The sequence below is a fragment of the Cervus canadensis genome, chromosome 1 (assembly GCF_019320065.1).
Source record: "Cervus canadensis isolate Bull #8, Minnesota chromosome 1, ASM1932006v1, whole genome shotgun sequence".
Lineage (NCBI taxonomy): Eukaryota > Metazoa > Chordata > Mammalia > Artiodactyla > Cervidae > Cervus > Cervus canadensis.
Window position 1 is genome coordinate 27855051 of NC_057386.1, and position 25535 is coordinate 27880585.

A 25535-nucleotide genomic window follows, 5' to 3' on the forward strand; every position below is an offset into this window, starting at 1 on the left:
AAGGCTGCCCACCCCCATGGGGGACGCTGGAAGTCTTGGGGCACCGGGAGTGCAAGTTCCCTTAGGGGTCCCTCTTGAGGTGACGGCAGTGGGTGGGTGAGTGCAGAGGCACAGCGTGCTGACTCTCGGGGAATTTTCTACCCACAGAGGAGGGAAAAATGCACCTCTCTGGAGGGGGCAATCAGAGGCCAGGCAGGCCCAGTGGGAGGAAGAGAACTGGGCTGTAGGTTTTCCCCGTGGGGCTTGCAGCCTCGCTGTGAACAGCACAGACATGGTGTGACTAACATCATGGCCCGCTGTGTGCTGGCAGGTGGCGGGGCTGAGGTCACTCCCAAAAGGCTTCTTAGCTGATTGGTCCAAGGACCTGGTCCCTGTCATCTGCAGTGCTAGGCCTGTGAGGGGCTCCAAGAGCCACCTTAAGCTGCAGAAGGCCACAGGCTGGTTTTTTGGAGGTTCTTGTGAATCTGTGCTCACCTGCCCACCTTCCACCCTGTAAACCAGCCGCCACCCCAGGCCTATGCACACAAGTGTCCACAGTCTCCCTAGACTCCCCAGGAGAAGGCAGAATGTTCTCAGAGCCCCCAAATGTCACACAAGTGTTCACAGTCCCGTCTCTCTACACCCGCCAGGAGAGAGGGCGGATTCTCAGAGCCCCCAAATGTCCGGAAATATGGACAGGTGAATTCCAGATCTAATAAATCAGAAACTCTGGGGTGGGGTCTGGCAATCTGGGTCTCAATAGACCTTCCAGGTGACCACTGAATAGGGGTTTGTATTTGCCTCTCTGGGGCAGAGAATCCCCCTGCTATCTGGGCTAAGGCCCAGTACCCAGTGGGCATTTATGGCTGGGCCAGGGGTCGGGGGATCCCACACTGGGGTTTGAGGACAGCACCCTGCAGCAGGCTGAGCTCCAGGGGGATGAAGGGAAGAGGGCAGGAGCCTCTTCTGCCCAGGGTGGGGACCATACCACCTGCTGACATCACAATGCCCATTTACTCTGGCTGCAGGCTCCTGGACCACCTGGAACAGTGGAGAGAGGATGGCTGGCGGCCACGAATAGAGGACCAACGGAGAAGTAAGGTCAAGGACACTGGGACGTTTGGGGGTGAAAATAAGCCCCAGGAGGGAGAATCACCAGGCTCCTGAAGGTAGCATGGAGAACCACAGAAACCTCTCAGGTAACTCGGGGTTAGGGTCCTGTCTTGCCTTGGAGCACCAGGTATTCCAGAGAGAACAGTCAGGGATGAATGTGGAGCAAGGCCAGCCTGTCACAGCAGCAGGAGCCCTTTTGCTGGATGTTGGAGCCTCGGTCTTCCTCCTTCGCTGCCGTCTGCCCCTGGACTCTAACTCTACTGAGGTCTGGATTAACTTTGCAGGGACTTAGGCCTGTCTTTTAAAATGGTCAGGTGACTCCACAAGGCAGCCAGGGCAACAAGTCTTTGGCAAAGAAACCAAAACAAACATGAAATACACTCGTTTCCTCCCTAGGAGTGGGGGACGGGGCTCCTATCGCGTTCCCTCCCCACCCCCCAGGAGCTCAGCACCCAGGACATGCTACCCCGGGACTGGGGGCGGCCTTGACGGTTAAGGAACTATAGGAACCCGGAGGGGAGAAGGTTGTGACAGCCACACAGACAGCAGGTTTTAGAAAAAGTGATGAATATTCCAGTTGCTTATTTAAGAATAATAAAGAACAGGAGGAGAAAGGGTGAGTACTTAAACATAGCAGTCCGTAAGTGTTCTGATCAGCATGGACACAGTGTGGAAGGGTGAGGGGAAGAGAGAGGGGGGGCTGGGCTCAAACCCAGACCCCCAGAGGCCACCGTCTGTGCCAGCAGCTGTGGTTTTGCATGTGCTTGACGTGTGAGGAGCTGCTGTGGGAGAAGCAGGAAGGGAGGGGCAAGGATGGGGGGCCAGAGTCCTGGGTTCAGTTCAGACTGCCCCGTGTCCGGGAGAGGGTCATTGGCCAGCCTGGGGTCAGGGAGCTGGTCCTGTCCGCTTCACCCGCTGCATCCCAAGGTCGCAGTCTTCCTTCAGGCCTCCGACCAGCACTTCCCTCCTTCCTTTTTGGTTGAGTTAGTTCAGGGGTGTCTTCTGAGTGCTCCCAGCTGGGACCTGTGCAGGGTACAGGGATGCTTCCTCCCCAGTAATGGATGGTCAGGCCCACATGGCCCAGGTTGGAATGCAGGGCAGCCATTCCGGCGTCTTCTCTTTGCCCTCCTGGTGCTGCCATGAGGGATCTGGAGCCCTGGGATCCCTCCTCCTCCCCTAGTCAGAGTGGGGGCCCTTGGTTGCTGTATTGGAATGGGTTAGTGTGTGTGTCTTTGTGTCTGTGTGGGCATGTGTGTATATGTGCTTGTGTGTGTTGGGGGCTTCCCAGGTGGCTCAGTGGTAAAGAATCCACCTGCCAATATGCGAGACTCAGGAGACGTGAGTTTGATCTCTGGGTTGGGAAAATTGATCTCTGGAAGAGGAAATGGCAACCTGCTCCAGTATTCTTGCCTGGAGAATTCCATGGACAGAGGAGCCTGGTGGACTATATAGCCCATGGAGTCACAAGATTCGGTCATGACTGAGCAGGCATATGTGCATGTGTATATGTATTTGTGTCTGTGTGTGCATTTCTGTTGCCTCTATGTACTTGTGTGTGTCTGTGTATGTCTGTGTGTGCATGTCTGTATTTCTGTGTGTGTGCCTGTGTGTACATGTTCATGTGCATTTGTGTATATCTGTGTTCCTATGTGTGTTTGTGTCTGTGCTTGTGTTTCTGTGTGCATCTGTGTATATGTGTGTGTGTGCACACAAGGGCCCAACCCCCGCACTTTCGAGCCCCTCCGTGGCCGTGCCCCCGGTCCTTCCCTGTCAGGCTGTCAGTGGGGCCGTGGGGCTTGGTGGATGGGCGCCAGGCAGCTGGGCCTGGGGGAGTGATGAAGGAGTAGCAGCTGGTACAGGCCACTCCCTGGGGAGTTTTGGCAGAAAAAGGAGGAAAATAGAAGTCAGGGAAGCCTGGGTTCAAGGGAAGAATTTTCTAGAGGAGGGGAGACTTGGGAATGTTTGAAGCAGAGAGGGAGGGACATTTGGAAAATGCTGGTGATGGGGGCTCGGAGTGAGGCCAATGGGCGGGGCGGGCGGAGGGGGCCGAGCATGGACAGTGGACGTCAGCACTGCTGCGGTCTGTCCCGGGCCAGTCGCCATGCGCCCAGATTGCTCACACCCCCAGCATCCATGCTGTCAATGTCCCCAGAGAGTGCTGACCAGCAAAGGACGCAGAGAGAAGATGCCAAACACCGTGCCCAGGCTGGGAGCTGGTCTCTGCCTTTAACAGGCTCAGCATCTCCCGGGACAAAGACGTATCAGCCTCCCGCGCCTGAGGGCTTGCCTGGCCCCTGGGTCTTCACTCTTCTACCACCCTTACCCTCACCCCCGCCCCACCCGCACCCCCATCCTCTCTTCGCTAGAGAAAAATGAGGCCAAGCGAGGTTGGTAATTTGCCCAGAGTCACACAGCTGGCAAACAGAACTTGGACAGGAACCCAGCGCCCTCTGACCCCAGTGTTCGCGCTCTGGGCGAGTGTAGAGCACTGGGTTCCCAGCCCCTCTGGGAGCTCTGACTCCGTTGCCTGCTTGACCTCCTGTTGCTTTGCCCGCTCCTGACGTGGCCCTTCACTATCCAGACCTCAGCCAGTCCATGTGCCAGTTCTGACTTTCCCACCAGCTACTGGCTCCTGCTTCTTCTCCAGGACCTCAGGACCTTCTTCTCCCAGTCCCCGTTTTCCTCAGGCCACCAGGTCTCTGGTGACGGGACAGACAGATGTGTGGGAAGTCAGGCTCTGAGGAGGGGGCTGATGACAGGGCATTTCCAGTCAGATGGGTCAGTGTCAGGTCTGATGGCAGCTGGTAAACCTCATGGTGGGCAGTCCACTGCAGAGAGAAGATGGGAAGTTGCTTCCACAGCTCACGGAGGCTGTTGCTACAGGGAAAATGTCCAGAAATCAACAAAAAGGAAGGAAAGGTTTGCCAGGTTGCTGTGAGGGATGTTCTCGAGAAGACTTTTGAGAGTCCCTTGGACTGCAAGGAGATTAAACAAATCCATCCTAAAGGAAATCAACCCTGAATAATCTTTAGAAGGACTGATGCTAAGGCTGAAGCTCCAATACTTTGGCCACCTGATGTGAAAAGCCAACTCATTGGAAAAGACCCTGATGCTGGGAAATGTTGACGGCAAGAGGAGTAGGGAGCAACAGGGGATGAGAAGGTTGGGTGGCATCACTGACTCAATGATGAATTTGAGCAAGCTCTGGGAGATTCTGAAGGACAGGGAGGCCTGAAGTGCTGCAGTCATGGGGTCGCAGAGTCAGACTCGACTCAGCGACTGGACAACAGCTACAAGTGAGTGTCTGGTCTAGGTTAGGCGTCAGGAATGTGCAGCAGGTCAGGCCAGCAGCCTGGGAAATACTTGGCCCACTTCGGTTTTCACTTTTCATTGTTTATTTCTAACAAATGTTTATTTCACCTTTGTAATTCTTAAAGTTTTTAGGAACATGCCAGAGAATGACTTTGTTCTAGTTTTTAGACTCTTGACTTTCGGTCGCAGAGACAGAAGCCAATTAGTTAATCACAGCCATGGGCTGTCAGCCAGGGCTTCTCAGAGGGGCCACCTGCAGGATGTCTTCAGCCTGTATTGTCCTTCAGCCACCCTGGAACCATCATTTCACTCTTGCTCATTGAGACCCTGACCCTCTCTGACTCTCTAGCCCACTGGTTTTTCCACCACATCTGACCCTTTTTTCTTCTTTCCAATTTCTTCAAACCAAGTCTCCTCTCTGATGCTAAAGAGAATCCCCTCTCCATATCTATATGCACCTCCAACCAGTGGCCCTACAGCTGTGCTGACAGTGGGGGATGTAATGTTCCCCCCAACTTGTCTCCACAGTCTCCCATCTCTCTTTTCACTTTCAAGTTTTGGTCTATTTCTGCCCACACTCTCTGCTCCCTTTTCTGGCCCCTGCCATCCTTACATCCTTAAAACATTTTGCATTAATATGTGCTCTGCTGAGTTGCTTCAGTCGTGGACTCCTTGAGACGCCATGGACTGTAACCTGCCAGGCTCCTCTGTCCATGGGATTCTCCAGACTTGCCATGCCCTCCTCCACGGGATCTTTCCAACAGAGAGATTGAACCTATGTCTCTTGAGGCTCCTGCATTTACAGGTGGGTTCTTTACTACTAGTGCCACCTGGGAAGCCCCTTTACATTAATACATTTTACAATCAGCTTGTGAGTTTCTATAGACACTTTCATCTTAGTTGAGGTGACATCGAATCTACAGCCCAATGTAGGAGAACTGATATTTTTACAGTGAACATGGCATTTCTCTCCATTTATTCAGACTTCTAAACTAACACCCCAAAAAGATATCCTTTTCATTATAGGGGACTGGAATGCAAAAGTAGGAAGTCAAGAAACACCTGGAGTAACAAGCAAATTTGGCCTTGGAGTACAGAATGAAGCGGGGCAAAAGTTAACAGTTTTGCCAAGAGAATGCACTGGTCATAGCAAACACCCTCTTCCAACAACACAAGAGAAGACTCTACACATGGACATCACCAGATGACCAACACCGAAATCAGATTGATTATATTCTTTGCAGCCAAAGATGGAGAAGCTCTATATAGTCAGCAAAAACAAGACCGGGAGCTGTCTGTGGCTCAGATCATGAACTCCTTATTGCCAAATTCAGACTTAAATTGAAGAAAGTATGGAAAACCACTAGACCATTCAGGTATAACCTAAATCAAATCCCTTATGATTATACAGTGGAAGTGAGAAAGAGATTTAGGGATTAGATCTGATAGAGTGCCTGATGAACTATGGACGGAGGTTCGTGACATTGTACAGGAGACAGGAATCAAGACCATCCCCAAGAAAAAGAAATGCAAAAAAGCAAAATGACTGTCTGAGGAGGCCTTACAAATAGCTGTGAAAAGAAGAGATGTGAAAAGAAAAGGAGAAAAGGAAAGATATATCCATTTGAATGCAGAGTTCCAAAGAATAGCAAGGAGAGATAAGAAAGCTTTCCTCAGTGATCAATGCAAAGAAATAGAGAAAAACAATAGAATGGGAAAGACTCTTCAAGTCTTGAGATCTCTTCAAGAAAATTAGAGATACCAAGGGAACATTTCATGCAAAGATGGGCTCAATAAAGGACAGAAATGGTATGGAGCTAACGGAAGCAGAAGATATTAAGAAGAGGTAGCAAGAATACACAGAACTGTGCAAAAAAGATCTTCATGACTCAGATAATCATGATGGTGTGATCAGTCAACTCACTTAGAGCCACACATCCTGGAATGTGAAGTCAAGTGGGCCTTAGGAAGCATCGCTACAAATAAAGCTAGTGGAAGTGATGGAATTCCAGTTGGGGTATTTCAAATCTTAAAAGATGATGCTGTGAAAGTGATGCACTCAATATGCCAGCAAATTTGGAAAACTCAGCAGTGGCCACAGGACTGGAAAAGGTCAGTTTTGAGTCTTATCCCAAAGAAAGGCAATGCCACAGGATACTCAAACTACTGCACAATTGCACTCATCTCACACACTAGCAAAGTAATGCTCAAAATTCTCCAAGCCAAGCTTTAATAGTACGTGAACTGTGAACTTCCAAATATCCAAGCTGGATTTAGAAAAGGCAGAGGAACCAGATATCAAATTGCCAACATCTGCTGGATCATTGAAAAAGCAAGAGAGTTGCAGAAAAACATCTATTTCTGCCTTATTGACTATGCCAAAGCCTTTGACTGTGTGGATCACAATAGACTGTGGAAAATTCTTGAAGAGATGGGAATACCAGACCACCTGACCTGCCTCTTGAGAAACCTGTATGCAGGTCAGGAAGCAACAGTTAGAACTGGACATGGAACAACAGACTGGTTCCAAATAGGAAAAAGAGTACGTCAAGGCTGTATATTGTCACCCTGCTTATTTAACTTATATGCAGAGTACATCATGAGAAACGCTGGGTTGGATGAAGCAAAAGCTGGAATCAAGTTTGCCAGGAGAAATATCAATAACCTCGTATATGGAGATGACACCACTCTTATGGCAGAAAGTGAAGAAGAACTAAGGAGCCTCTTGATGAAAGTGAAAAGGAGAGTGAAAAAATTGGCTTAAAGCTCAACATTCAGAAAACTAAGATCATGGCATCCAGTCTCATCACTTCCTGGCAAATAGATGGGGAAACAGTGGAAACAGAGGCTGACTTTATTTTTTTGGGCTCCAAAATCACTGCAGATGGTGATTGCAGCCATGAAATTACTTGGAAGGAAAGTTATGACCAACCTAGACAGCATATTAAAAAGCAGAGACATTACTTTGTCAAGAAAGGTCTGTTTAGTCAAGGCTATGGTTTTTCCAGTAGTCGTGTAAAAGCTGAGTGCCGAAGAATTGATGCTTTTGAACTGTGGTATTGGAGGAGACTCTTAAAAGTCCCTTAGACTGCAAGGAGATCCAACCAGTCCATCCTAAAGGAAATCAGGCCTGAATATTCATTGGAAGAACTGATGTTGAAACTGAAACTCCAATACTTTGGCCACCTGATGTGAAGAAATGACTCATTTGAAAAGACCCTGATGGTGGGAAAGATTGAAGGCAGGAGGAGAAGGGGACAGCAGAGGATGAGATGGTTGGATGGCATCACCAACTCTGTGGACATGAGTTTGGGTAAACTCTGGGAGTTGGTGATGGACAGGGAGGCCTGGTGTGCTGTGGTCCATGGTGTTGCAAAGAGTTGGACATGACTGAGCGACTGAACAGAACTGAACCGAAACATGTTTTTTTAATAATGTATAATTTTCTGCAGAGAGGACTTGCATATCTTTTGTTGGATTTATTTACTGACTTTGGCATTTTTGAAGTAATTGTAAACGGTAACATTTCAGACATTTTTTTCTGGCTGGTATTTAGAAGTAGTATGTTGTCTTTGCCTCCAACAAGCTTGCTCAACTCGATAATTCTAATAGTTTATTTGTAGATTCATTTGGCTATCAACAGGTATAGTCAGAGTCTTCCCTCTGTGTCCTTGGGGGATTGTTCCAGGACCCTTCGAGGGTATCAAAGTCCACGGATGGTCAAATCCCTTACAGTTGGCCCCATATATGTGGGTTCAGCACCCATAACTCCAGGGGGCAACTGTCCTCTAGTTACAAGCACTGGTTTTAGAATCAAATTGACTTGCTTTTGAATTCTAACGTCAGCATTTGCCAACTGCAGGGCTTTGAGACAGTTGCTTGGTGTTTCTGAGGCTCATGACTCCCTTTACAGAATGGGGACACCATGTCATAGGTGAACAGTGGTAAGGAATGAATGGCGTGAAGTGTGTCCCTCTGGTGGCAGTGCTGGCCCTCCCAGGTCTCCATTTATATTATTCCCATCCCTGTCCCCACATCTGCCTTCCCCATGAACTCTGTAGCTCTCCCAGTTCTGGCTTTTACCCCATCATTTTATGGAATCACCCCCATACATACTCCTAGTGTCAATGTCAATGGATTCATTTGGTCCTTGAGTTTCTTGATGCCTCTGTGGCCTTCACACGTCCATCTCCATGACATCTTTTTTCTGACACCAAATGTGTAAATTCTGACACCAGTTGATTCTCCCCTCCTCCACCACCAGCTGGGTGCCTACACATGAATTCAATTCAGATTTTGTCTACCTGGAGAGTGTCAGATAGAGAGCTCAGTTTCACAAGACTGCCCCCATTTCAACTCAAGTCCCGAGGGTCTCCTCTACTTCTCACTGGCTATAAATTTGGGGGTTCCCATCACCCCTTCCTCAGATTTTCTCATTTGCTAGAATAACTCACAGATCTCAGGAAATGCTTTACTGTTACTTTACAGGAAATGTTCACCGGGTTTTTGTAGAGGATGCAGTTCAGGAACAGCCAAATGGAACAGATGGAGTTTGGTGACATGCAGTTGTTCAGTTGCTCAGTTGTGTTTGGCTCTTTGCGACCCCATGAACTACAGCATGCCAGGCTTCCCTGTCCTTTACTATCTCCCAGAGTTTGCTCAAACTCATGTCCATTGAGTTGATGATGCCATCCAACCATCTCATCCTCTGTCACCCCTTTCCTCCTCCTGCCTCAGTCTTTCCCAGCATCAGGGTCTTTTCCAATGAGTGGGCTCTTTGCATCAGGTGGTCAAAGTATTGGAGCTTCAGCTTCAGCATCAGTCCTTGCAATGAATATTCAGCGTCATTTGCCAAAGGGACAAATGAGATTTTACTTCCTCGGTCAGTACTTTTCTTTACAAATCAGCTCAGTCAGAGAGTCTGGTTGTATCCTCTCCTCGTCGCCCTTTGAGCACTAGGTGAGGAGGGAGTCCTGGCAACAGCAGGGCCTCCAAGCAGAGCTGTGATGCGCCCAGGGCTGGCGGCTGCTGCAGGAGACAAGAAATCTCACCGTTTTCTTGCCTGCCTCTTGGCTTCAAAGTAAAGTTTTAGAAACCACCCATCAGGGGTGACCACACTGAGGTGGAAAAAGTGTTTCTGAAACTGGAGTAAAAAATTTCCACTGACACCAGAGTTTGGCACAGCAGTTCTTAGTCCAGGCGACATTCACACACCATTTCTGTGACTTCCTGGAAGCCAACACGAACCTCTCAGCCTTCCTCTGCTATCCAGTGGGGAGATGGCAGAGGACAGCTCTCCTGTGCAAGAGCATCACCTGGCAGGCTTGTTGAACTCAGGTCCCGGCCCCAGCCAGAGTTTCCGATGCAGCAGGCCAAGCATTGCCAACATCTGCCAGATGACGCTGAGGCTGGTCCCTGGACCACCTTGATGACCTCTGGTCAGGGTCATATGCTCCCTGAGAGCAGGGAAGTGCCAGTGGGAGTCATCAATGTGTGTGTGCTCAGTTATGTCCAACCTTTGGCGACGCTATGGACTGTATGCCATGCTCCTGTCTGTGGGATTTCTCAGGAAAGAATGTATGCCATGCCCTCCTCCAAGGGATCTTCCTGACCCAGGGATCAAACCTGAGTCACTTACATCTCCTGAATTGGCAGGCGGTTTATTTACCACTAGTGCCAACTGGGAAGCCCAGTGGGAGGCATCAATAAATCCACTTAAATATGCCCTCTGTGCATCCTTTGGGGCTGAGGACGGGAAGAGAGCCATGGTGAGGGTCAGGGCCCACAGGGTGGCTGTGCAGCTCTGTTGCTGCCCCTATACTGCCTGGCAACCCTGCTGGAGGTCCTGGGGCAAAGCAGCCATCCTCAGGCTCTGTCTGCATTGTCTCCTTGAAGCCTTCCTGATTTACAGGGTTGCTCCTCAACTGTGACTGTCAGAAACTGTCAACAGTTCTGGTCAGCCCTATCTATTGGCAGGGGCACTTTAGGCAGAGGGATGCCGTGGCCCAAAGACACCTTCCTGGGACCCCCACGTAGCCCCAGGAAAAGCCAGCCCCTCATCTCCCCGCCCCAGGGCCAGAGGACATGGGGTGGGGCTGGGCCCATGGCTCCATCAAAGTCAGGTGGATGCTGGCGGTCACAGCATGCCGGGCACTCACGGCTCCTGATTGCAGGCGCTGCGTCCCTGCTGCATACACAGAGCCTCCTTTCTTCCTCCAGGAGAAGCCACTCTTTCATGGGCAGTGCAGCTGAAGGAAGTGGAAAGTCCCAGACAGAGCCTAGGAGCCCCTCTGGGTCCCTTTGCCTCTTCTGGCCCCTCCCAAGGACAGGGAGGAACAGTCTCGGCAGGTGGGCAGGGTCCGGCCCAGAAACAGGGTTTCTGGAGCCGAGACCGGGATCGAGGGAGGGAAGGGGGAAGACCGAGGCCCGGGCTCTGGGCTGGACTGCAGCACCGGCCGGCTCTCCGGCCACAGCCCAGGAAAGCCACGCAGAGAAGCTGCCGATCTCCACCCCGCCAGCTCCACATTCCTGGATGCTGAGGGAGGGATCCCAGTGTTTACTCCGAACAATGTTTTCCTCTGTCTGAACCGACTGGGCGTTAAATTCTTCCAGATTTCTGGCTCCACGTCGTAACTCCAACGGGAGAGAAATAGGTTTACGGCAGTTGGCAAGGGTGGGAATACAGGGTCCGTCCCTGTACCTCGTGAGTCTAGAATTTCCATGGGTGGATGGAAAGACTGCCGGCTGTTTGGTGGTGCTGGTGGAGGGATCGCCCTGGTTCTGCACCCTGCCTTTCACATTTCCCACCCTAGAGGGCAAAGTGAGTTTTCTCTTCTGGAACCGGGCAGAAAGGGGGCCGAGTGCTGAAGGTCAGGGCTTGCTGTGCTTTCTTGGTTGTGATAAACTCAGAAGTTGGGCTCACATGGAACTCATTTGGTGGGGTGCTGGGAAGCTGGCGTGCATCCTGGGTCTTGGGCTGCTGCGCGGGGAGGAGGTCAGAGCTGGAGAGAGAGAGAGGAAAAAGAAAACAACATCCCTATTTTCACAGAGAAATCTAGTGATATGAGGGCTAGACTGTTGGGCCAGAAAGACCCCAACATAGCTGCTTGGGTCTCAGAACCATGCCGGTTGGTGCCTGTGAGGATCTGTGACTGTTACTGTCCTTTAACGGGATGTCCTTTAACAGGATGACCACACAACGGGGCCACGGAGACCCTCTTCTCTTTATTAACGGTATAGAGACCTTTGGGAAACCAGTAGGATCGATTCAAAGATAAAAGCTCCTTCCCTTTGAACACATTAACCTGGTTCCTGGTTTTTTCTCGGTGATGATGTGCTCTCTGTGGGGTCCTGGGTGAACCCTCAACCGTGGGGGCAGCTGCCCTTCAGCCTTTTGAATAGGAACAGCCTAGATCCACATCAGGCAGGGGGCAGATGGTGGCCTTGAAACCCCCGGTTTCCTTATCCTGTGCTCTCAGACCCTGAAAACCTACTCCTGAACCCCTTTCATGGTGTGTGTGTGTTTGCGCGTGTGCACGAGTGCACACATGCACTCACGCACACACAGCAGGGGAGAAAGGTGGGTGGCCAGCCATCCAGATCCAGAGCCCAAACAGCATTTATGTAGTGGAGGGGGTGGGTGGGTAAAATAATTGTGTGATAGAACTTGACTTTATAATCTGGCTGCTTTCACAAAGCCATTTTGATGCCAAAGTCATTTTTACTTGGTCTTAAACCACTAAAGCTACAGCTTTCTGAACCTCTCAGGGAACATGTGGAGAAAGCACCCTGGCATCATCTCTGAGCCCCACCTCCACCCCTTCCCACCTTTCCCTGTCCCCTCTCTGCCTTGACCCCTCTAGCCACAGCAGTGTGTCCACAGCGTTGAGATGGCCTTGTTGAAACTGGCTTTGTTAGACAATGGCCTCATTTCTGTGGTGTTTGATAGCCATGAATTCTTTATGTGCACATATTCCCTTGTAGCAGGAGTTGCATTGTTCCCCAGAGATGGGAGCAGAGCGGAGGAGGAACCGTGTAGGGGAATTACCCCCATGGCTGGCAGAGTCCATGTCTCTGTTCAGGAGTAGGATCCTTCCTTGGGAAGTCTGATATGGGCCTTGTATCAGTTACCTCTTGCTGTGTAACAAATACCCCCCAAATTTAGTTTCTTAAAACACATATGTACCTCCCAGTCTCCATGGGTTGAGAATCTGAGTGGGACTTAACTGTGCCTCTGTCTCCAGGCCTCTCTGTGGGGGACAGTTGTGGTTTTGGCTGGGGCTGTGGTCCCACCTGAGAGGCTAACTGGGGAGGGTCCCTGCCCAAGCTCACTCACGTGGTTATTGGCAAGATCAAGCTCCTCACAGGTTGTGAAACTAAGGGCCTCAATCCCTTGCTGGCTATAAATATCCCACCATTGGCTTCCCCCTAGGGTGGCTTATAATAGGGTTTCCCTCTGATGTACAGAGACAGAGAGAGACAGACAAAGACAGAGACAGAGAGTGAGTTCAAGAAGGAAGCCAAGGTTTCTGTGTAACCTAATCGCAATGTAATGTCCCATCACTTTGTCACATTCTATCTGTTAGAAAGGAGATATTAGATGTGGGGGGTTGGATTTCAGAGTATGTGAGTTCTGGTGGGCAGAGGGTCTTTGGGAGCCTTCTAGGAGGCTGCCTGCCAAGGCTTCTGGGCCCAGTTCTGTTCAGTCTGTTCAGCCTGTGGGCCCTGGCACCCCAGTGGTTCTGATAAGCCCGTGGCTGTGAGGGGCAGAGATAAACGAGTTCTATGGTCACCAGAGAGTAAGACACAATGTTCTGAAGACCCGGGGGCTGGTGATTCTGAACTGGTTACACTTGCCCTCCACTCTCTCCTCTCATCTCACCTCCACCCTCTGCTCTCTCTGGAATTCATCTAGTTCTTGTCTTGGGTGACCATGTTACATCATCATCTTGCTACCCACAAGCGCCCCAGTCACACATCAGAGAGGTATGTTCATGCCATTAGTTCAGGCTTCCTGATCTACTCTACAAAAGCAGACAGTTAGAACTTACTGATCATGACGTCCTTCTCCCTGAATCAACTGGATTGGAGTAACATCCATGGGACAGGGTGTTTCTCATGGAGAAACTGAAATTTGGAAGGACCAAGTAACCTGCTCAAGACTGGACTTAAGATGCAGAGCTGGAGCTCAGAACTCTCCTCCAGCCCACGTCCCCTTTAAGCTGCTCACATACCCAAGTCTCCAGATTGTTTCCAGCAGGAATCTGGCGAGACTTTTTGGCCCAGTTTGCTCATGAAGTCATCGCAGGCTGGAGCTGCGGGGTGGCCTGAGGAGAAGAGAAACGGGGTCAGCTGGGACCAGGGGTGTTGAAGCTGAGGGTCGCCCAGAGGCTTGCCTGGGGACATCGGGGAGTTGCACAGGGCATGTGTATGCATGTGTGCATGTGCACGTTTGTGTGTAGGTCATAGACCCATAGACGCCCCCCCCCCCTTTCATCTTGGGGATCAGGGCCATGTGCATATCTGTACATTTGGACTCGAGTGGCTGCAGGTCGACTGGAATGCCTCAGACTTGCTGGGCTCGGGTCACCTCCAGAGGGTGTCCTTTCTGCAAGCAGATGTTATAAGCAGGGCTGCTGGGACCTGAAGAGTGGCGTTGATGTGGGGGATGGGTGAGACTTGGGAACATAAGTATGCCCCCTTCTCGTAGCCCATCCTGTCATCTCCTCTGCTCCAGCCTCTTCCTGGATGTCACAGTCCTGCATGACAGTCACCCAAGGAGGGTGAGGGCAGTCCAACCTGGGCTCCCACCTGCTTCACATAACGCACCTCACGACAGAGCCGTCAAGGCCAGAGAAATCCTGTTACTGCCCCTAGTTTACAGACGAGGTCGTCGAGCCTCAGGAAGTTTAAGTATCCCACTGCAGGTCACACAGCTGGGCAGCAGCCGGCCTGTCCTGCCCTCACGCTGTTAATTATATGTGCTGTGCTGTGCTTAGTCGCTCAGTCGTGTCTGACTCTTTGTGACCCTGTGGACTGTAGTCTGACAGGCTCCTGTCTGTGGGGATCCTCCAGGAAAGAGTACTGGAGTGTGTTGCCATGCCCTCCTCCCAGGGGATCTTGCCAACTCAGGGATCGAAACCAGGTCTCCCACATTGCAGGCAGATTCTTTACCATCTGACCCACCAAGGAAGCCCACGGATACTGGAGTGGGTAGCCTATCCCTTCTCCAGGGAATCTTCCCGACCCAGGGGTCGAACCGGAGTCTCCTGCATTGCAGGCAGATTCTTTACCAACTGAGCTACTAGGGAATCCCCTTAATTGTATACTTTACTCCAAACAACTGCTTCATATGCATCTTTGTCCCATTAGGCACGTTCTTGTATATTGCCTCCTGGAGCTGTTGAAATACAAACACAGATCACAGAAACACCATGGGAGCACCGAGGAGAGAGCTGGTTCTCATACAGGGCTGCACAAGGGCGGGTCTGCAAGGCCGGGCCTCTGTCAGGAGAGGATGTCCCCCCAACACATACTGTGGAGGGCCTGTTCCCGGAGAGTAAAAGTGCTCCGTGCACCCCTCCACTGTGCCAAGGAGAGACACATTAAAACCCTTGTTGAATTGGATTTCTGACTCAACAAAAACTCCTTTTGTCAGAATCTCAGAACTTCCTGGCACGTGACCCGCACATATTTCCTATGTGGTAATGGGTCGCTGCGGGCTGTTTGTATATCTGTGCCTAGAAAAATTCGTTTAAAATGAGTAACTCAGTATTTCTCTCCAATTTCAAAGACCCCTTTCTTGATCTTTGGGTACTCAATCTTTGCTATTCTCTCTTTTAACTGCAGGCAACAGTTTTCCTGCATATTCAGCTGTCCATTTCCCCTAGAGTATCCATGGTACTTACATGATAGTGTATTTTACCAGTTTACCTTCCTCATTCTGTGTTTTTCAGAAACCTCTTGAGATGAGCCACACCACAGACTTTCAGAAGCTTCCTTGCTGGAGAAACAGGAACCAAAGACGGTCAGAGCGAGGTGAGCAAACCTGGGGAGAGAGACCCCAATACCAAGTCATGCACAATGGGACGAAGGGCCCTGGTAGACCAGGCACAGATAAGACACTTGAGAGAAGAGGGCAGGGCAGGTATAAGCCCCCTGGGGGTGCTGATCGGCCTCTCGAAAGATGAGTCATTGAAACAGTCCTGGAAGGAGAGATGAAGGGGCATCTGAATTTATCATCGTTCTGAGGGAAGAAAAGGCCACTCCATCCTCTAAGAGCAGACGGGCGACACCCCTGGGTTGCATCTAGTAGCAGTGACATTGCTGTGTATGGTGGGCATGCAGGGGACGGAGTGCATGTTGGACCAGACAGGAAAGGAAATGGAGCTTCCGAGGAAAAGAGGGGTTGTCATTCAGTCTGTTCGGGCCCTATGATTTTCTGTGTGAGACAGGGTTTCAGTGAAGCCTGAATCCTGGACTTGGTGGCTTCAAGCCAGTGTCTTGGGGGCTCATTTCTGGGCAGGGCTTCCCACGTGGCATTAGTGGTATATCCTCCTTCCCTCACTCTGGCGCTTTGCAGGAGACATAAGAGATGCAAGTTCGATTCCTGGGTTGGGAAGATCACCTGGAGAAGGGCATGGCAACCCACTCCAGCATTCTTGCCTGGAGAATCCCATGGACAGAGGAGCCTGGTGGACTACGGTCTATGGGGTTGCACAGAGTCGAACATGACTGAAGCGATTTGGCACGCGTGCATGTATATGTATATGTATATGTATATGTATATGTATATGTATATGTATATGTATATGCTGTGTAGTTGTTCAGTCGTATACAACTCTTTGAGACCCTAGGGACTGTAACCCATCAGGCTCCTCTGTCCATGGGATTTCCCAGGCAAGAATACTGGAGTGGTCTTCCAGTTCCTTCTCCAAGGGATCTTCCTGACCCAGGGATCAATCCCCTCTCTCCTTCATTGGCAGGCAGATTCTTTACCACTTTGCAACCAAGGAAGCCCATAGGTTATGTGTATGTTGGGATAACTGACCCCTGAAGAAGGTGGCCACATTAGCTCTTTGCTTCCAGGCGGAGTCTCAAATGCAATCACCTTTTTTCTTTTTTTAAAAAAAAGCAAGATAGGGGTTTTAATATGATTAAAGCAAAGTTAAAAAAAAATCAGGTGAAACATGGCCTTATAAAAATCTTCCAATTAAGAAAAATATGCAGGTAAACAGGCAAAAAAATCAAATTAATATTGTATAAGGATACATAAATAAAATTTTGCTCATCATTATTATCTAGAATATTAACTTTTGAAAAAGAAAGCATTATTTCTAGGATTTGCTTGATATTTATCATTTTTTTTTAAAGATGTTTTAAATGTAAGTAATATATGCCAAGTTGAAAATTCACAGTGTTCATTAAGGATGAAATGAAATTTGATTTCCCTCTTTCACTCTCTGGTCCCCTGGTCGCTGACTTGAACGGTAATCAATGTTAGCTGTTAGCAAGTCACCATCTTTAAAGCAAACCCTGGCCTGGGTTCCTGGTGCTTTGAGGACTGTAGAATCAGGTGGTGGGGCCCACTGATTGCGGCCGCCCTGGAGATGCCTGTCTGTCCTCCCATTGTTCCAGTGGAGCAGGGCTTCCTCTCTCTGATTGATTATACTCTGTGAAGCCACATGTTTTCATGGTCCCTTTACTCCTGAGCCAGCTGTCAGGCAGAGAGAAGGACTCTGGGCACACACTGCTTCACGCCTTTCATGTCTAATTTCCTGACTACGAAAAGGCAGGGCTGGTTCCTGCTGCCTGTCTTTTCATCTTTCCTAGCCATCTTGCCTGTCGGTGTACCCGGCCACCGAAAATGTCCACGGAAGGAAAAGGTTGAACAGTGCTCCCTTTGATTGTGCCTGTTTGGCTCATTTTGGAAATTTTATTTAAAAATTTGAACCTTGATCTCTAGACAGTATGGCCATGGGTGCTGTTTGCTGAATGAGTCTTCACGTTACATTTATTTATTTATTTATTTTACTCTTTTAATTTTTATTTTTTTTCCCATTTATTTTTATTAGTTGGAGGCTAATTACTTTACAATATTGTAGTGGTTTTTGCCATACGTTGACATGAATCAGCCATGGATTTACATGTGTTCCCCTTCCCAATCCCCCCTCCCTCCTCCCTCTCCATCCCATCCCCTTGGGTCTTCCCAGTGCACCAGCCCGGAGCACTTGTCTCATGCATCCAACCTGGGTTGGTGATCTGTTTCATCCTTGATAGTATACTTGTTTCAATGCTATTCTCTCAGAACATCCCACCCTTGCCTTCTCCCACAGAGACTAAAGGTCTGTTCTGTACATCTGTGTCTCTTTTTCTGTTTTGCATATAGGGTTATCGTTACCATCTTTTTAAATTCCATATATATGCATTGGTATACTGTATTGGTCTTTATCTTTCTGGCTTACTTCACTCTGTATAATGGGCTCCAGTTTCATTCATCTCACTAGAACTGATTCAAATGAATTCTTTTTAATGGCTGAGTAATATTCCATAGTGTATATGTACCACAGCTTTCTTATCCATTTGTCTGCTGATGGACATCTAGGTTGCTTCCATGTCCTGGCTATTATAAACAGTGCTGCAATGAACATTGGGGTACACGTGTCTCTTTCAGATCTGGTTTCCTTGGTGTGTATGCTCAGGAGTGGGATTGCTGGGTCATATGGTATTTCTATTTCCAGTTTTTAAGGAATCTCCACACTGTTCTCCATAGTGGCTGTACTAGTTTGCATTCCCACCAACAGTGTAAGAGGGTTCCCTTTTCTCCACACCCTCTCCAGCATTTATTGCTTGTAGACTTTTGGATAGCAGCCATTCTGACTGGTGTGTAATGGTACCTCATTGAGGTTTTGATTTGCATTTCTCTGATAATGAGTGATGTTGAGCATCTTTTCATGTGTTTGTTAGCCATCTGTATGTCTTCTTTGGAGAAATGTCTGTTTAGATCTTTGACCCATTTTTTGATTGGGTCATTTATTTTTCTGGAATTGAGCTGCAGGAGTTGCTTGTATATTTTTGAGATTAATCCTTTGTCTGTTTCTTCATTTGCTATTATTTTCTCCCATTCTGAAGGTTGTCTTTTCACCTTTCTTATAGTTTACTTTGTTGTGCAAAAGCTTTTAAGTTTCATTAGGTCCCATTTGTTTATTTTTGCTTTTATTTCCAATATTCTGGGAGGTGGGTCATAGAGGATCTTGCTGTGATTTATGTCAGGGAGTGTTTTGCCTATGTTCTCCTCTAGGAATTTTATAGTTTCTGGTCTTACATTTAGATCTTTAATCCATTTTGAGTTTATTTTTGTGTATGGTGTTAGAAAGTGTTCTAGTTTCATTCTTTCACAAGTGGTTGACCAGTTTTCCCAGCACCACTTGTTAAAGAGGTTGTCTTTTTTCCATTGTATATTCTTGCCTCCTTTGTCGAAGATAAGGTGTCTGTAGGTACGTGGATTTATCTCTGGGCTTTCCATTCTGTTCCATTGATCTATATTTCTGTCTTTGTGCCAGTACCATACTGTCTTGATGACTGTGGCTTTGTAGTAGAGCCTGAAGTCAGGCAGGTTGATTCCTCCAGTTCCATTCTTCTTTCTCAAGATTGATTTGGCTATTCTAGGTTTTTTGTATTTCCATACAAATTGTGAAATTATTTGTTCTAGTTCTGTGAAGAATACTGTTGGTAGCTTGATAGGGATTGCATTGAATCTATAGATTCCTTTTGGGTAGTATACTTATTTTCACAATATTGATTCTTCCAATCCATGAACACGGTATATTTCTCCATCTATTTGTGTCCTCTTTGATTTCTTTCATCAGTGTTTTATAGTTTTCTATGTATAGGTCTTTTGTTTCTTTAGGTAGATATACTCCTAAGTATTTTATTCTTTTTGTTGCAATGGTGGATGGTATTGTTTCCTTAATTTCTCTTTCTGTTTTCTCATTGTTAGTGTATAGGAATGCAAGGGATTTCTGTGTGTTAATTTCACATTACATTTAGATTGGGAATTTTACTATTTATCATTGAACAGTCCTCAGATAAATATGAAATTTAGATTTGTAGTTTTACCCAAGGCTCAGTTCTGCTTCCTGCAGCACATCTGTCAAGCATTTATTGTGCCAACTCAGCATCGTGGTTCATAGGCAGGAACCATGCAGCCTGTGTGAGCTGCACCCAGAGAGGAAGGGGGGCCTGAGGAGACACACTTCACTTGGGACCTGAACTCCTCAGGACCCACTGCCCATCACCTGACGGTCCATCAGGACTCAGCACAACCATCTTCTCTTCTCGAACCTGTTTCATGCTTTCCCACCCTGACCTGGGTTGAGTTAGGAAGCTTGTGGTTTGGCTCCTCAATTGCCCAGGTGCTCCTTGAACCGAAGCTCCAGGCCTGGTGCGTGGTGACAGTGGACCCCCCATCTGCAGAGTGACTGAGGGGACTGCTTCTGATCTCTGCAGAAACTTCCCTTCTTTTATTTCTGATGACTCGGATGACATGGGCTGGTTGTGTTTGATCTGTTATAGGCATGGGAGACAAACGTGCTTTGTGAACCCTTGGCACTGTGAAGGGTAGACCCCTTCTCTCTCACCCCCCAAAAGCAAGAGATGAACATGGGGTTCTCCATTGTGGGCTCTTGGGGAGGGTGGGACCCACAACTCTTAGAAGTGCTGGGTTTGGGGCTCAGTATGGATTTGGTGAACACCTCCACCCATGCAGGAACTGATGTACGTGGCAGTGGGCACTTCAACTCTGCTTCTACTTCTGTGTCCCTCAGAGTCTGTGTGTAATCATTAGAGAACATGGTTGTACAGAAGCGTCTTCAAGAAGCAGCATGTCCCCCTTCTCCCTCCTGCCACTGTGATGAGTCAGTGATGCCAGGCCTGTGTCAGAAGATGGGCACTTCAATGAGGCTCCTGCCTCCCGCCCCAGAGAGGTGCCCACCCCCCTCATCCACTGCCCTGGAAAGGGCATGGTCTCTATCAGGACCAGCTGACAGCTACCAAAGCTGCCCATCGCGTGCAAGTAGGCTTTTTAGCAGAGCTCAGTAATGGGCTTGTTTCTCCTCTCTTGGAGTGGACGTATGTTTGAGGTTGAGAAGGTGGCCATCAAGTTGTCGCATAGGGAGGGGGGAGGGGAGGCCAGCTTGCCCCTCCCCACCCCTGTCCCCTCTGTCTTAGCTCTGAAATTCTCAGGGCTTCTCAGTATCATATCAGGATCTCCTGGGTGCCCCCCGGAGCCTATCAGCTCCATAGTGTTGAGTGTAGCAATGGGGCAGCGTGAAGAGGTGGAGGAATTATTGGTAAGTGGGTGGTGGGCTCATGGTAAGTCTGTCAGGGGGCACAGTGCTTCCCTAGGTCTGAAGTGTGGGACGTCAGAGAGTGTTCTCAGCCTATAAGACGAGGGTCCGCTCAGGATGAAGGTCAGCATGGGAACACCACGTGGCACCAGGCTGGTTTAGGTCTTAGAGATAAGACTCCCAGGACACTTCTGCCCTAAGTGGATGCTTCCTCTTCAGCCCAAAATAAATGCAGAGTAACCAGAAGGCAGACAAGGAAACGGACAGGCCAGGGAGGAGACCGGAGGTTGAGAAGGGTAAGTGCAGAGGTGAAAAGAAACTCCGCACCAACTTCCTGCTGGGGAAAATATGGTTCTCCATCCGTGGGGGGTGGGGTGGGGGTGGGGGTGCCGAGGGGAGTCAGAGGAACTCCTTGGATGGCTCAGGGAGAAGAGGGAGGTGAGATGCAAGCAAGACAAGATGCCTGCAGGTTGAACAGAGCAGGGGGCAGGCCAAGCAGAAGGAAAGAAGCGGGCTTACTTTCCAGGGAGCACTGGTCCCTCCATTTGGCTTGGCCCTTCCCAGGTGGCGCTAGTGGTAAAGAAACCACCTGCCAATGAAGGAGACATAGAGATGTGGGTTCAATCCCTGGGTCAGGAAGATCCTCTGTAGGAGGGCATGGCAACCACTCCAGTATTCTTGCCTGGAGAAACCCTATTCTTGCCTGGGAAATCCCATGGACACAGGAGCCTAGCAGGCTACAGTCCTTGGGGTTGCAAAGAGTCGGACATGACTGAGCGACTAACACTTTCACTTTTTTCACTTTTTCTTTTGCATTCTGTGGGGCACAGCTTGGGAAACACTGGATTAAGACACTGTCCTGCCCATAAGGGGTGTGCATACAGCACTATTTTCACAGTGTCTGTGGGGCAAACAATCTGAGTGTTCGGGGTGGATTTGTACCCACTGATTCATCAGTCTTGCCTGGAACCCACAAAATCCTTTTGCAGGAGGGTTTCCTGAGATAAGAATGCAGATGGTGGCCATGGACAGAGTGTGAATTAGTTCTGCATGAAAGCACCATTCTTAGTCCCCACTTTAAGACACTGGTTCTTTAATCCTCCTGATTCCAGTATTAGGTGGTCGTGGGAATGTTCCATAGCCCTTTATTAAAAAAAATTTTTTTTAAGATTTTTATTTTGATGTGGAATTTTTAAAAAGTCTTTATTGAATTTGCTACCATATTGCTTCTGTTTTATTTTTTGATTTATTTATTTTTTTTTTGGCTGTGAGGCATGTTATAATAAAGCTCTGACCTTGGAAATGATTTACTTTATAACTACCATGGGATTGATGGTGGCCCTGTTGAGAGCTCCCTTCCCTGCCTTCCCCAGTGGCTCCTCAGTGGGGAGGGAAAAGGGCAGAGAGTCTTGGAATTGCTCACCTGAGGGGCGTTTCCTACCTGCACAAGCCAAGCCTTGTGTATGTTGCAGCTGAAAGAAAGATTTAGAATAGTCATTCAGCCTCTAACAGGGCTACTAAGAGTAGGTCCTCACACTGGCAGCGGCACCTGGGCATGACTTAGACATGCACATTCTCAGGCCCCCAGAGCAGCCGGCGGACCCTTCATCCCTGGTGCAGGACCCTGCTGCTGTGTTTTCCCAGCCCCACCCCACAAGGTTCCCATGGAGTGGCACCGCCCTGGACCCATGGTTCTCATAGCAGGGTCTCCTGGACACAGCTCCAGACTCACCCTCAAGTTTGTTCACAGCCACTCAAATTCTTAGTCCCTGGGTGTTGACAGGAGGCAGTGGGCATGCTCCCTGGGCCTTTCCAATGCTCAAGGAATGAATCTATAATGTCATCCGTTCTCCGATGTGCATTTCTGGAGCTTGGAAGTAGAAAGGAGCTGAAAAGGTTGCTAAGTGGTTAATAATAAAACCTCACCAATCTTTATTGCTGAAGATTTGAATTGTGGCTCTGGACCTGGGCCCAGGGATGTTTTAACAACCCTCCAGGCGGATGAACCCTCGGGTTCGAGAGTCCCTAGATTGCAGTTACCATCGGATTCCCACATGCACATGGTCATGTCGGGCAGGAAGGTGGCCTTATTGCAGCCTCTGCCTGCGGGCCTGAGGTTGACTCCAGGCTGCTGCCCATCTCTGCTGCCCCTTCCCTTGATAGTAGGTTGAGGAGGGTGCTGCCCGGGAGAGGTATTCCACCCAACGGCAGTAATGTGCTCACTTGGGCTCTGGTGGAGAAGAAGACATGGTTTTGAAGTGGGGACGTTTCTTTCTTCACCTTTTCCCTAGTCCAGCTTCGACACAGTCCCCAAGCCAGCCCCGCACTGGGTCCTTAAAAGCTGGCAGTCAGAAGGTGGAGGCCTGGAGCTGGCCTGCCTTCCCAGCATGCCCTGGGCTCAGCCTGTCTCTCTGGCTCCTGGAGGCTCCTCCTTGTCTCTGAGCTGACAGAGGCCCTTGAGCTCAGGCTCCCAGGGAGACTGCTCATCGCTTTCTTCCAGGACACTCTGTGGGAGTCCAGGCTTACAGATGTTTTTCTCCAAAGGTATCCAGGCCTTCACTGTGAAGAATTCGGTAAACATAGAGAGGATCGATGCAAGAAAGATGAAGATGGAAGAAGGTAAGGCTCAGGTCTTCGCAGCGGGCAGGGCTGGCCAAGGTTGGGGGGTGGTGGGGGTGGGGGAGACGCCGAGGTGGTGGCTCTTGTCACACTGGTGCGCGGATCTGGTGGCTTGGAGAGACAGAAGGGGTAGGTCTCTGGGTAGTTTCACCTCTGTCCTGTACAGTGGATGCCCTAACCTGCAGGACCCTGGAGTTTTGCGTCTGCTTTGGGGAGGCCAGGACGGATGGTCACGTCTGTGCCTGGAAGCTTGGATACTCTTCTAGAGCGAGGTGACGTCACGCATCCTGTCTCCCCCAGGCACAGTGACACCCTTGCCGGGACATGGAACCTTCCATGATGCTCTTCCTCACGGCCCTGTCTCTGAGGAGCTCTCATTTCCCCACAAGGGAGCCTGGGAATCACTTTAGAATCTGCCTCTTCTCTTGAGTTATAGTGCTTTTCACTGAATTCAGGTTGGAGAAGGCAAGATGAAACTTTTAAGTCCCCTGCCTCTCCAACTCATATCAAAATGACCAAAGGACTATAAAATTAGGGCAAGTAGGCACCACCTGAGGAAACAGGGCAGGAGAAGCTGTGGGAGGGAAATTTGGAGGCCTTTCTTCTGGACCAAGTGAAGCTGCAAAGGAAAGAAAGAAGGTCTGACTTGGAAGGACTTGGTATTCACAGAGGGATGGGCTGCTTGGCAAACTAATGGGTGGATTTTCCAGTAAAGCTCCCCCCACCCCAGACACCCAAAACTTCTGGCCAGCAGCTAAAGTGAAAAGCTTATGTATGTGTGAGCCTGTGAGACTTGAGTTCAAACCCACCGTGTGTGAGTTGTGCAGGATGGACGGCCTTGGGCTTGTCCTCTCTCAAAGGGAGATGATACCCATTATCAGGCGTAACAAGGATTAAATGGAAAAGGCAGTGAGACTCAGCCAAGATGTTCACAGTTGCTGTACTGATTACTCTATGCCAGGTACTGTGCTAAATAAAATCTTTACATACATTGCTTCCTTTAATCCACAAGAAAGTTCTTTGGGGTTGTTCTTTTTCTAGTCACTGCTTTACAGGCAAAGCAGCTGAAGTTAAGGAGGGTCAGAGACTCGCTCGAGATTCACAGATAAGAAGAGGGGGTGGAGAATGAATTTGAACTCAGATAGTCCAAGTGCAAAGCCCATGCTTTCAACCCCTGAGCTACACTGTTACAGGTCCTTGACTTATATTACTTTATTTCATTCTTCCTATAGCCTTATGGTAACCATTTTTACTGGTGAAATGTCACAGGTTTATAGGTTAAACAATTTGATGTATGCAAAGATTTGAAACCAAGCCTGCTGGACTCCAAGGTCCCGCTCTTGACCATTGTTTTCCTTAATTAATATACTCCGTGGAGTGTCATTCTGTCTCCCAACTTAATAGATTTTCTAGTAAAGTTCCCCTCACCTCAGACACCCAAAACTTCTGGCCAGCAGCTAGAGTGAGAAGCTTATGGATGTGTGAGCCTGTTAGACTTGAGTTCAAGCCCACCATTTTATTCCCACTGAATACAGGGTGTGGAAGGGCTATCATGCCTGATGGGGAGAAATCCAAACTCTGACTCCTCTGACCCCTAAAGAATGGAACCATTGCTGCGAGTACCTCTAAATCACCTGTGTTTCTCTTTGCCAGTAGAACTCACTGAGAACATTGGGCTGCCGGTGAATCTGCTTGAGAAACACGACCCGTGGCCCGCCTATGTCACTTACACCTCCCCGGTGGTGAAGAGGCTCATTGAGAAGAGCAAGGCCAGAGAGCTGGAGTGCTTGCAAACGGTGGAGGAGAGTCGGCGGGTGGGCAAGCAGAGCAAGCCAGCCAGCCTCATCCAGCTGAAGAGGAGAAAGTCCTCCAAGTCCTCGGGCACCGCCACCTTCAAGGACCTGAGGTCCGAGACCATGCTGTCTGTGTGGGGCCCCCTCTCCATGTCGGCCACGGGGCCCCCGAGGGTCCCAGAGACCCTCCACCTGCACTCGGACTCCAGGGCGAGTCCCACCGCCAGCTACAACAAGATCATCTTTGCCCGGGCACCCACCGTGAGGACGCTCCCTTACACGGCCGGGCGGCCATCGGAAATGTTTTGCCTCTAGCCAGAGTCCCCGCAGCTGACCCGCGAGCTTGTATGGCAATTAAGCGCCGTTTGCCACA

At 49.4% G+C, this 25535-nt stretch overlaps 1 protein-coding gene across 3 annotated transcripts; it reads left to right on the top strand.

Annotated features, from left to right (window-relative positions):
- Positions 1–1013: 1013 nt before the first annotated feature.
- CDRT4 (CMT1A duplicated region transcript 4) lies at positions 1014–25535 on the top strand. Of its 3 annotated transcripts, none has more exons than XM_043473593.1 (4): positions 1014–1178; positions 15360–15441; positions 23295–23369; positions 25023–25535. In XM_043473593.1, exons 2-4 carry the CDS (start codon positions 15372–15374, stop codon positions 25475–25477), a joined length of 600 nt encoding a protein of 199 aa, XP_043329528.1. In that variant the 5' UTR covers positions 1014–1178; positions 15360–15371; the 3' UTR covers positions 25478–25535. The 3 variants fall into 3 exon arrangements, with proteins under 3 accessions (XP_043329528.1, XP_043329539.1, XP_043329546.1); XM_043473604.1 differs by lacking the exon at positions 1014–1178 and adding an exon at positions 11120–11224; XM_043473611.1 differs by lacking the exon at positions 1014–1178 and adding an exon at positions 11178–11228.